General features: G+C 43.9%; 1 protein-coding gene across 1 annotated transcript in view; it reads right to left on the bottom strand.

The window, feature by feature from the left end:
* LRIT1 (leucine-rich repeat, immunoglobulin-like and transmembrane domains 1) overlaps positions 1-9,157 on the bottom strand; it is a 13,146-nt gene extending 3,989 nt beyond the window's left edge. The window contains exons 1-3 of the mRNA XM_009334649.1: positions 9,118-9,157; positions 6,358-6,538; positions 3,325-3,791 (exon numbers count right to left, since the gene is read on the bottom strand). Of these exons, the coding sequence (XP_009332924.1) occupies positions 3,325-3,791; positions 6,358-6,538; positions 9,118-9,157 (688 nt within the window). The remainder of the gene's footprint in view (positions 1-3,324; positions 3,792-6,357; positions 6,539-9,117) is intronic.
* Between the last annotated feature and the right edge of the window lie 4,069 nt (positions 9,158-13,226).

Consider the following 13,226-nt stretch of genomic DNA (forward strand, 5'->3'; position numbering starts at 1 on the left):
TGTTGGCTGAGGTCCATTGATCCCATAGTTGCCAGTTAGTAGAAGGGAAAAAATATGGCTTGCTAAGGTATCTCAAAATCTGGAGTTGAAATCATATTCTTTAAGTTCAAAGCGTATTCATATCATGAAAACACCGGTATTTATGCAGGTAAAGAAGCAAAACAAGAAGTTACTACAAACACATTTGGTTCCAGGGTGGAAAAAACAAGCCGCCATGGGGGAGGGTTGGTTTGGTTTGGGGTGTGGATTTTTTTGGTGTGAAGAGACTATGGAGTCTCCTCCTCAGACAGGCTAGGAAATTCTTCTCACTGGACATTATTAAAAGGTTGGCCAGATTATCAGGCCAACTGTCAGGCCTGCAATAGGTGTAGGTGATCCTACTTGGCTGTAAGAGTTCTCTTCCAGCCCTGTTATTCTAAGGTTTTTTCATTATTTTAGTAATCGGTTGCTTTTCCTGAAATACTAATTTACACTTGATAAGATGAAAGAACCGTTTTAAGGAGCAAATTGAAGAATATACATGTTATGGTATATAAAAGAACATAAATAGACAAAAACTATATTAAGAATATACACATAGAAAGGGGTATATTGAAGAATACACTCCTGTTTCAGAGTCCCAGAATGTTTCTCTTTTTCTTTTTTCTGCTATCTCAGTGCGCGCTTATTGAACTCAAATTCTGAAAAAATTAGATATCACTCTACTGAAAATAGATGCGTGAAGATGGTACTGAAAAAGCAAAATCGGAACTAGAGCAATGCAGGAACAGAAGTTGCTGCATTCTGATTACATCTGTGTCATCCTACTTACAAATATTCACATTCACCTGTCCGATGGTCAGGTGAACGGCCTCGAATGACTTTAGCTAGCAGAATTGGCACTGGGGATATTTACACCGTCTGACTCCAGGCACGCATTTGAAGCCTAAGCCAGGAGCACGGCGTCCCAGGCCTCCTGCCTGCCACGGGAGTGAGCTCTGCTCCCTCCAAGGGGGCTTCACCTCCTCTTTTCCGCAGGCAGCCCAAGGACACGGCTTTTGGGGCTGGCAACTGCCTGAAAGTAAAAAGTGCTAATAATCCCTCGATTCCCAGCAGGAGGACACAACAGCTGCCCACCCTGCCGTGCCCACTCTTGCCGGCCCCCCGCGCGCTGCAGCGGTAATCAGGCAAGCAGCAGCTTTCCGGCAAGAACCAAGTTCTGGCACAAGCACAGAGGCGGCACCACAAGGCTCCATGAGCATCAAGGGGCTGCTTGAATTTGCTGGAGTCAACGGAAACACACGGGCAGTCAAAAGCCCCTGAGGCCTCAAATAAACTCTTTTAAAGAGTCTGCTGAAAAATCTCTTGCTGAGACCGTTGCATACCATCTTCCCTGGGCTTGGAAGGGGGTCTGAAGGTGGTGGGCCTTGGCAGGAGGGCACTACATATAAATTAATGTATTGAAGTTAAGGGAACTACATAAAGAATGAAAGTTCAGCTTGGCTTTGTTTTATGCCATTTTTGCTAGCAGCTTACTTCTGACTTCATGCACTAGACGGTAACAATTTATTCCAGATTCCCTGGCAGGTGCCCCAGCCCCAGTCGATGCCGCGGCACCCCCAAAGCCCCAGCGAGCCCTTTGCTGCCCTGCACAGCAGAGTCCTCTGGGCTCATGCGGGCAATCCTCACGTGCAAAATCTTGCAGCCTTGGCACAGACTATCAGCCAGCAAGCTACCGCTGGAAGTACTTCTTGAAGTAGTCTACAAGCAAGGGCTCTGAAGAGGAGGAGTCACAACGATGCACTGTAGACAAAGGAAGGGACTGGGCTGACTCTTTGTTATTCATGGATTGTTTTATGCCTCCGTGAGAAACATTCACGGGCCGAGTGAAACGGAAACGTGCAGCTGCGTTTTCCCATTCTGAATTTTTTAGGATCCTGGCACAAGCAACTTGTGCGCAGCTGGCTACGTAAACACTCAGGTTGGCCACAAGCATCAAGGCACGATCTGTTCTTCTTGACAAAATACTCTCCTAATCTATATTGAATGGAATAACATTTTTACAAGTAACTTGACTCTAAAAAATAAAGAAAGAAAAGAGTATGATCTAGGCAGTGTCTTCTCACGCCACAAATGAAATGGGCAATCCCAAACAGCCAGCTTTGGCTTGAAGAACTTGATACCGCATCTGGCAAAACGAGAGGACGAAACACCTGCTCCTCTCCTGATGTTAATGAAACCTTAAACAACATCTGCTAAAGATAGTAAAAGCTTTGTAGGTGGCAATTTGAATCTTTTTAAAGTCTTGTGCCTCTTTCCACTGCAATCTGGTTTTAAAAACTTCACACACCCCCAAATTTATCCGGAGAACAAAGAGCAGCGGGTACTTCCCAGAGGGAGAGAAAACTTGCGTGTCTGATGAGATTACCAGCAAGTGCCTGAACTCACATCCGTGGCTGTAGAGGCAGCACACACAGACGCACACCCCCCGCAGACCAAACACAGCCAGTGGAGCTGGGTCAGCTCATAGGAAGTGAAGACAGCAGGTGGCAACAACTCTGAACCATCATCAACCTGCCGTGGATTTGAACCGGTGCACGATGGCTAAAAGGCTGAGTCGTAATCCCCCGAACTAGAAAATGTGCTCGAAACCTCATCTGGGGATACTTCAACTGAGAGGATTCAAGACAGTCTTCTGTAATATGCCCTCCGACACAAAAATGGACAATTGCCCCAAAGCCACACTTCTGAGGAGCCCAGAATTGTCACCAAAAAGTGGATTCCTGTAACTTTACAGCTGCCCTTGAAGGCAGCACTATCTCGGTGGCTTTGGGGAGACTAGGGTTTAATTCTGCGTGAACAGATAAACAAGGCTCTGGAAAGGGACAACCTGGCAGTCCTGACCCAGATTTTATGCTCAGTGATGGCTCTATTCCTCTTTAATTTGAACATAATAAATATCAATCTTTTTATTTAATGCTGCTTAAAATGGATCGATTCCACAGTAACTGTTATTAGAAAAGAGCACATGAACGATGTGGAGTTCTAATCATATTTGTATTTCCCTCAAAAATGGCAGTGTCAATAAATAAAAAGGGCTTGAGCAAGAGCCACCAGTTTTCTGTTACAAAAATTCAAGCAAGTGCTGAAGTTTATGGTGTAATAAGCCAGGTGTGGGGAGCCTGAGGTGAGTTTGTGAATACGTACATGACTTTGCACACTTTATACGGGGTATTAAATCAGCAGCGCACTTGCTGTGGTAACCACAGTGGGTGAAAATGCTGCAGTACGGTGCGGAGCCCTTGACAGTTGTGCCCCCTGCGAAATGACAGGCACTTTTCTTACCTAGGATGAGCTTGGAGTTATCGCTGGGGAAGTAAGGAACGGCCTGGAGGCTGGCCCAGGTGGCAGTCAGAGCCTGAGGAAGAGTCATCAGCTTATTGCTAGACAGGTCCAGGTATGTGATATTCTTGACATAACGAGCAGCATCTGGAGGGACTGAGGTAAGTTCGTTGTTGTGTAAATCCAGAAGCCTTAGCTGTGGCATGTCAGCCAGGGTTTCCCAGGGGAATGATATTAAGGCGTTCCCATCCAGCCTCAGCTCCTGCAAGCGACGGAGGCCCTTGAAGGTGATCCCGCTGAGGCTGGCCAGGGAGTTATAGGGCATCCAGAGGTACTCCAGGTTGTGGAGCGCGTGGAAAGCCTCTCCTGGCACCCTGCGGACGGCTGTCTTTTCTATCCGAAGCTTGGACGTATCTACAGGGATGTTGACAGGGGTGAGGGTCATCTCCGGGTCATTACACAGCACTGTCCTGGTGGGAAAACACAAACACAGATGTGACTTCCTTGTGTTTTGAAAAGGTTTTGAAACTTTACTTTAATGCAAGATTTTGATCTGCCTTTCTTTCTCCACAGGCTTTCTCCTTGTCATCTCTTACTTGCTGCTGATCTCTACATCGTCACCATAAGTACATCAACTTGCAGTAATTCACGTGTACCTTTTGACTGCAGAGATTGCAGCGTTGTGCCTCACCTGGTGTGGTGTGAGTCTGAGTCTGGCCCATACAGTGTTTCTGGGTTTTTTTTTCCTTTCAATTTTTTTTTAGAGTACTTATGATAGGCAGCAGTGACAACATTCATGCACAACAGAGGATTCTAGTGCATGTTAAAACACAAGGATCCATAAATCGAACAATAAAAGACATACGAAAAGAAGCCTTACTGACGTGTGGGATGGCAGGAGGTAATATAGGTTAAATACAGCACGGGCTTTTTGGTTCGTGGAATGAGGATAAGAAAGTCACAACAACTCACTGGAAATACACTACAGCAAGCTCTGCTTTACTATGAAATAGTCTGGAAGGTGTGTCTGGATGGAAGCAGTCACTGCACCGCAGGCATGTACAGTTATGAGAGCGAAAGTGCAAAAAATTAACTCCTTGGAAAATGCTATACTAAAAACAAGGCAGATTTATGTGTCTTAATTGTTCCTTCCCATTTCTAATCTCTAGAGGTCAAATCATGAAAACCCCGTGCTGCATTTTCGCAGCCTTCGTACAAAAAAAATTGTGACTTTGACTTTGCCAAGATGTGGGATTGTAGATAGCCGTGAGGAATGAAGGGAGACAAAACAGGTCTCTCAGTCTGCACTTCAATTTGCCTATCAGCAAGGAGAGAAAGGCAAGTTCTTAACAAAATACAAAGCCACCTTGCAAAAGGTAACAGGTTAGATAGGCACGTCCCACTCCGCATGCTAAACAAGATACCGCAAGAAATGTAATGTGATCAGTCAAGTAGCATTTTCTTATCACGCTGCCTGGCTGATAAACAGAGTATTACAAAGTTGCCAAAACCAGATTGGTTTTGGCTGAAAGCAATTATTCCTCTACTATCAACAAAAGCAAGTAACATCGCTGAACTGCTCATGCAAGCCTTCCGGAGTTAGATGTTATTTGATCCTACAGTTAAATTGTTAATTTATAATCAAAGCGTAGTGCATTACTCCCATCCAGCACCTTTATTGTGGCATTAAATCCTGCCCACCCTCAGCTGAAAGTTGAGATTTTGAGGAAGAGAAAAATCTATCAAATAAGAAAAATCCAGAAATCCTCTTTCAATAAAACATTTTTTTTTTGTGTAGGCATGACACAAACTGTTTGATAACGGAGACACTACGGCAGTAAAAGAGTGTGCTTCTCATAGTGTCCCTAAACCATGTCAGTGAGCACTAAACATTTAATCTATGGGATAATCTCCTACTAGTGAGAAATACGAATCATAATGCAGGAAAAAAGGTGACATTATGCTCCTTAAGGGACTAATGGATATTTGCTTTGTTATGTATCTTACCAAAACACACTACAGCTTTTTCCAGTCACTGAGAGGCAATTCCCCTGGGAAGTGTGACATTTATGGAGCAATAATTGGCTCTCCCGCTATTGCACTCCCTGTTAACAGCTGCAGACTACTTCTGTCTCAACCACGTTTCTTACTGGGAAAGTTTCTGATATTAATTCTATAGTGCCATAAAAGAGATAAGAAAGTAGATCTTTTTAAGGGGATCCAAAATATAGGGACAGCCTTTCATTTCCGTACTGTGGTCTTGTCTAGAAAAAATTTCTTCCAAAGGATTTTGCAAATACTGTATCTCTGTCACAAAACCTCCTCTACTGTCAACCACCCCTTATAAAAATGTAGCCTGTATTTCATTGTCAGATCATTACTTTGTGATTACCCTTCAGAAAGACTTTTTTATTACAGTCCTCCAGAGAAGTGTCTGTACAACGGCATTGCATTCAAAAATGGATGCCCTTCTGGTCTTGTCGTCTTTTTTAACAGAAAGTTTCCCGTCTGAGAATGATCTTATTTTATTTTTATTATTATTATTATCCATTTTTTTGGTTCATTCTCACCTACAGCCTATCGCTTTACCTGAAGTCTCCATCTGAAGGATTTTTTTTAAGTAAATGGAATTGCAGGTTTTGGTACCACAACATAAACCAAATCTGGTTACACTTTAGAAACAAACCAGCAGAGCAGAATAAAGCCTTTTAAAACTAGCATTTTCAGCATAAAGGTACAAAAAAGAAAATGTCGTTGAAATTTTATTCCCTTTTTGCCATTGCACCAGCGGTAATTATGTCACTTCTGTTCTCGCAGAGGAGATGCCCAAACGCTTTCTCTGAAATCAGCTTACTGTGTTTTCAGAAGCTAATCCTCTGCAAATAAAGCTAGAGCACAAAGCGACTGGAAAAATAACGGACACGAAGCCTGGACGCAATATTTTCTCCTCCGAGCATCCTTACAGAGGAGAAGAAATAAAATCCCCGACACCCGGAGAAAGAGCGGCAACCCCCCGCGGGGAGAGTATCGGCATACCTGGCTTTCGTCCCTTCGCTGAGGCTGTGGAAGGCGCAGCTGCACTGCGATGGGCACAAGCCGCCCGCCCCTGGCCGCCCTCCGAGCGGCAAGCAGCAGAGCAAACACACAAGCCGCCCGCCCCTGGCAGCCCTCCGAGCGTCAAGCAGCAGAGCAAACTCACCACGATCCTCATGGCTACCTGTGCATGGGAAGGACACCTGGGCGCTAGACAACGTGGAGGGCTTCGCCTATTGTTTTATCCATTGACTGGTCACATCTTGTTAACTCCCTTTCGTTTTCAGCCGCGCTGTGATCTTCCAGCCTTCGCTGAGTCCATCAGATAAAAAAGGATAGGCAGGGATTAAGGATGGGGACTTGAGTTATTTTCATGAAGGTGCTTATTGCTTCCTGGAAGCGTACTGACAGCATTTCTTCCCTCAGGGCGCCCCATCAAAACACCCTCCTTGGGCAATCTGTGGCTCTTGTGCAAGCAAAAAAGCAAACACACTTTTTGGGGACCTGCATCACAGGCAAGATAACTGCTGTCTGACCAGGAATGAGCAATAATTTACTTCCTCGCAGGGAACTTAAAAACAGTTTCTTGTGCTAATGGAACATAAGCCTCCTATATAAGAATACGAAAAATATACAGTGATACTATTAAAAGGCTTTATTTTCTTTTTAAAACTCCTAGTTTGATCAAGCAATTATTGAACTGTTGGCAACTTGCCTGATACTAATAAACAATGAATAACCCAGTAAATGTGCACCTATGTCGGTTTATATTAGGGCTAGCACACGCCTGCAGGACTGAGCACTGTGCTCTGTCTTGCCGATACAGCAAAGCCCAGGTGAGGGACCATTTTGGGGAGCACCACCTGATGCAGGGCCGTGCGACAGCTTCAGGAATGCTAAGAAAAGCTCAGCTCTGTCTTAAGGACAGCCCAGGACCGACTGTCAAATTATTTTTGTCCGCTCCCCTTGAAGACAGTTGTCTCCCATCTATTAGCAAAGGCAGCCATAATTGCAAAGCTGATGGAGACCACCCATGTTTTCAGCAGTCTTCATCTAACTCCAGAGAACGCTCTACATGTGAGAAAAGTGGAGCCCAAATATGCACAAATATAAAGCTTAAGAAGTTGCCACTTGAGACGGGAGCAGAATTCTATTCATACCAGCAAGGACATCTCACATTTATAAAGACTATTCTTTTCTGTTGAGTGTGAAAATACGTAAATCACTCACACCATAAATGTGCAACACTCCCTTAAAAGTAAAAAGCTTTGGAGAAACTAATAGATGATTACTTTCAACCTGATCAGATTGCTACTCCCCCATCTCCCAGCCATACTGCATTATAGCTTTGGCAGAAAAATTGACCCCTGTGTCAGGCACAAAACAGAAAACACAAGTTAAAAGTTAACAGAAATGAGGAGTAACTGAATGGAGCTGAACGGCTAGCAACACAGCACTAACCAGACACTACTCCTTCAGAGATGCTTTAGGAAAATATTTCTCTTCCAGTTCTGGAGCCGAGGAAAGCCTCAGTGCCCAGCAGCGTTACAGGGGAGAGTCCCAGACGCCTCACTCCAGCGTAAAACATGAGCAATTCTACTAAAATCCTGGACCCCGTTAACTCAATAGGAACTCTGCCATCTCCTTCACCCAAAGAAATGGGGGTGTGGGATCAAATGTGGCCGGTTGAGGCAGAAACCACCCGGGATCCTGTTGGTCTGTCGGCACCAGTCACTTCCCAGCTTCCCTTTTCTTTACCTAGAGAAGAAGGGGAAAGGAATTACAACCACAAAGATTTCTCTAAAAATTAGGTTTTCTTGGATCTTAATTATAGCCATATTGATCAGAAAAAGTGTCCATCACAGTCTCTTCTGTCAGTGTTTGAGGATGCCATGGCTCTTCTCTCCACCTCTGGTAGATAACCATCCAAATTCAGATCTCCCTACAAGAGAACTACAGCTCTGCACCTTTTTAAAAGCCCGCTTGTATCTACAGCTGCCCTTCTGCAAAGGTGCATAGAAGAATCAAATCATATGAACTGCCATAAAGCCAAGGAAGAAATATGAACAATCTAGCCCAAAAGACATTTTGGAGGTTAGAAGAAAAGATTAAAAAACCCAAACAAACCAAAAAACCTACCACAGACCATTCAACGTGCGAAGCTCACACCTGAGAGTGCCACGAGAGACAGACGTGTTTTGAAAAGCTGCTGTGGATGTTACTCCTCAAAACTCAAATCTCTTCCACGCTTGTGCAGCCATCTCAAACCCCTAACAAAAGACCAGTCCAAGGCGGCTGCCAAGATGGATAGGATGTTCCAAAATAAGCGTAACATCGGCAACTTGAGTTGCCTGTTGCTGAAGCCGGTCTCTTTTCCTGTCGGCAACAGAGGGAATTAAGGGAACCCCGTTCCCCAGCTAAGCTGGATGCAGAAGGCTACATGGTGTAACTGCCCTCACGTCCCCACCGCTTCCCTACTGCCCCCTGCTCTCCTGCCCGGGCTGAGGATCCGCCTGTGCGAGGAGGATCCCTATGGGATAAACTGGCTGAAGTAGCTCCAGTGCCCACCCCCCACCCCTCCTTTCCAACACTCCTCCCTGTTGCAGACCTGTTGATTTTGCTTTTCCTTTCAAATATTTAATCAGAAGTTACCAGTCAGAAGTGCAGCTATAACATACCTATTCCTACGTACAAACTACCTGAAGGTTAATGAGTATATTACAGCAACGGTATAAGGCATTGTTCCTAACAAAGGTTGCTTACCAGGATTTCTGGCGTATAGCTGTTTTCGTTCAGAATTCATCCTGTGTTCTTCAGCAGAACGAAATTGCACTGACAATTTTTCAATAATTCTGGGTAATGAACTCTGAGAGTTTCAAGGTAATCTAGATGTGGTTTGGGGCTAACTATTAAACAGACATTTTATAGTGCCATAGTTTCGCATAAACTTGTTTCACAACTAACTCCGATAATTAATTAAGGCTTGTAGAAATCACTTACTGGGAGGATGGCCCAAAGGATTATTTTTCCCCATGCTATTTTCACATTCTACATTTATTGTTGTTCAAAGAGAAATTCAAGTATCTCATTGTTTATTTCTGAAGAGATGAGAACATGATGCAGTGCTGCTCATTAAATATCCATAGGTGTTCTCTCATCGACTTCCATTATGTCCCATTTCTAGATTTAATGATTTCTCAGTTCCCTTAATGATCTCCAAGCTAAGACCAAGCTCATCGGTTTTTTTAGTGCACTCATTGGTCAACTTGCCTTGCTGCCCAGACTCTGCCTCAGCTCAATACTCGCAACATTGACTGAAACATCTCTCTCCCCACTGAAGTTAAATTCTACTTGAAAAAGCAATTCAACATAATTAACCTCTTGCCTCTATTTTTTTCAATGCATCCGACAAAGTGGTTTCCCTCCATTGGAACTCTGGAATAATAAACTTGTAGAAAGTAGCAGTAACTGTATGGTAAGATTTGCTTTCATGACCCTCAATTTTGCCTCACAAATGAAACATCTAAGTTACGACTAAATGCCGGGAGCAGTAGAAGTAAACAATTTATAAAAAACAACAGCAATCAATAAAGCATGCCTTAGCAGCTGCTAATGCTATGCACTTGGTCAAGAAAGCCACTATTTAGTTAACATGACAGACTCACTTCTGAACAAGAAAGAGAAAGACCTGGTGGTAGGCTGAAAGATTAATAAAACAAGATAAATGAAAGTGGTAACATTAACATGTTTCCCACCTTGGAGTGAGTGTATCTCCAAGTGTGTCAGAGACATGTGGGAAAGGGAGGGAAAAGAACTAGTCAACTAATAACCCAGTTCTGTTTTATCAGCACTTACGTGTTTAAGGTTTGCCTCCCCATTTGCTATATTCTCTTTTAATCCTTTCAATCCTTCATCACTACCGAATGATGCGAATGATGGGTTAAGCGTCAAGCCACAGATACACCCATGTCAGGCTTGATCTGAACGGCCAAGAGAGTGGGACTGGCCTCACCGTGAGGAAACCCGACAAGAGGTCCATCAGGAGGTGAGGAAACCAGCTCGGGTAGGCTTTGGACATAAGGAGCTGGAGGAGGAGGAAAAGGAGGAGGAGGAAGGCCTTGGTGTGAGCGCCTGGGTTCTCCTGGTGCACAGGCTTCATAGATGTAACAGAAAGGAGCAGGCAGAAGAGAAGAGAGAGAATTGGTAGAACATTCAAAGGCAATGAAACGAGATGCCTAAAAACATAAGGGTAGATGCCAGTACTTGCACTTTAGGGGCTGCATGGCAGGAACTGCAAGCACACGCGAGGCAGCATCGGTGAGTGGGCTGCAACTAGATGCTGCTTCTGGTTACGTCCACGCTCCCTCCCTAATTCAGTGAGATGGAAGAGAGAAAACTGGAAGCAAAATCTAGCTACTGTGTTCAACAGACCATGTATTCGCTTTTACACACAGTTCTGGTTTGTCCCGAAGCATTTGTTTGCAGCGCAACAGCTTTCTAGATCTTCATGGTATTTTTAAGGCTTAAGTGTTTTGTCTCCTCCCAACTACTGAACAGTTATTCACACATCATGCTACTTAATTTAAAATGAACACTCATCAGCTAATTTCCTTGTAGGTGCAGGTGATATTTAGATGAGATTTTAAAAAATCAGTATCACCTTTTGCAAGTGCCAAAGGTACCAGTGCAGAGTAAAAACATTTTTTTCATGACAGCCAATTCCATTCCGTAATGAAACTAGTGGGAGATAGGCCCTTCACTTCCACGGGCACAATTCTGCACTCTCAATCATGAAAATAGTGCTCCTTGCTGCTTACTTCGGAAGTAAAGAGTTTCTTCTCTGCGTCAAGCTAAAAATGTCAGCTGGAGAAAAAAAACATACAAAGAAGCAGCCGGCAAGTGTCATTCAGCAGAAGTGTACGAATTTGTTTTGCATTCGCCGCGAATAGCCAGATCCCCTGTTTATATTTTTGGTGCGAGCAAGTGCAAAGCAAATGGGGTCAAAGTCTACTGTCAGCCAAGTTCAGCGCATGGCAATCTTTCCTATCCTTCCTACGTGGGGTATAATTTAGAGAAAATTTTTTGTTTGGTTCTCAGTAAGATTAAGTTCATTACATTAGAGTTTCCATTTTCTCCCATATAGGTGTTTTGAACCCAGAAATGTTTTATCAGCAGATTCTACTCATGAGCTCAAAAGCAAAACTTGAGTGACAAACTCAGCATGCTCCACTAAGTCACTCATTTTTAATATGGCCATTGGACAGAATTTATTTTTACTTCTTTTCCCCATATACTTAGAGAAATATGGCATAAAGCAAATAAACCAGCATATTTTATCATAAATGAAAGCCATAAAATACCTTATTATCATGGTTTTGTCTGAAAGGTTTTATTAGTAGACAACACAGGCCAGACGCTAAATCAATTTCATTAGGTAAATGCATCTCCAAGAAGCTTCTGGCAGGGCACATCTTGTAAAGTGGAAAATCCTTCCCACTGATGCAAGTCAAGAGCACGTTAATGAATTACGTCATTCTAAATTGGATCTTGCACTTAATGCTGATGAAGGCAGCTCCTCCAGACCTATAGGGCTGAAATCATTAATAGACCTCTAGGCGTGCTGAAGAAATAAAAAACACCCAAATGGTTTTTGGCATGGAGCGTTAAAAGTCAAGCAGTGGTATTTCTTCTGTGCATACATTTACCTTGGTGGTTATAGCCAGTACAGGACAGCAGAAGTGAGTGCAGACCTCTAACCCAAGGGGGAGATAAATGCAGACGCCTCCCTTTTAAATGCAACGTTTGACCCATTTCTGCCCGCGCAGCACAAGCCGTTTCACAAGGCCACGCTGCAACCAGCAACGCTCAGTGAGGCAAAGTCTAGTAGAAGATGGAGGTGTACACCAATCCACCCCGTCTCTCCCTCCCTCCCTCTTCTCCTTGGGCTCGTGCACCTAGGCAGGTCTTTTCATGACTGATGCAAATTTAAAGTCCTGGGTGTCGATGACACTACAGTACCCAGGACCTCCAGGTCCAGCGGGAGAATGATCCCCTCAGTAACCGGTAAGGCAAGTTTGGCCCCGGGATGTGGCGCTAACTCTTGCCTCACCTTATGGGAGGAGTGGGCCAGCCACCATGGCCATGGCTCTTCTAATCTTCTTCTCCAAAGGCCCCACAGGCACAGGCAAATGCCACTGGGGTCGGACGAACAGGACCCCAGAGCAAAATTCTCTGGGAGAAACTCTCTGTAAACTCCTCTGCAGAGGGAAAACAGCAGATGAACTAAGTATCTCTTTTTAAAAACCCTCCGCAAACCTGTCTTTGAGGCTATTAGTCTTGAGCACTAATGAGAGTGAATTTGTGTTGCCCACTAGATGGAAGCTGGAAAATGCTTCCACCCACAAACAATAAATGCACAGAAAATATGTATGATTCCGTGTCAGTAAATGCTTTCACTACCATAAAACCACCTACCAAGGTAATGTCAAAAAAATAACACAAATGTGAAAAACACAACTGAGTTGCACAGAGTGAATCTTTTTGAGGGTACTGATGTTTCTGACTAGTTTTGTTACACACACACAAAGACCTTTAAAGCTCAAAACAAGTATCACTCATACATGCTACAGTCATCTATCAGCTTTCTGCTATGCCAACTCTCTTGACATTACAGCTGGTAGTAGGGGGCGGGGAGAAAAGGAGGAAAAGAGGAGCATTGCAGCAAATTCTCACTGCTGGAATGTATGGTTTACAAAGTGCTTACTATTTCACGTTTATACTGAACCAACGTCCAGGAGCTCTAGTAAGGCGTAGGCACGCTAGAAGTTTTTATCAAAGACTGACACCTGTATCTCTAATAGAGCACAGCCAAA

Source organism: Pygoscelis adeliae, unplaced genomic scaffold (genome assembly GCF_000699105.1).
Source record: "Pygoscelis adeliae isolate BGI_AS28 unplaced genomic scaffold, ASM69910v1 Scaffold361, whole genome shotgun sequence".
Lineage (NCBI taxonomy): Eukaryota > Metazoa > Chordata > Aves > Sphenisciformes > Spheniscidae > Pygoscelis > Pygoscelis adeliae.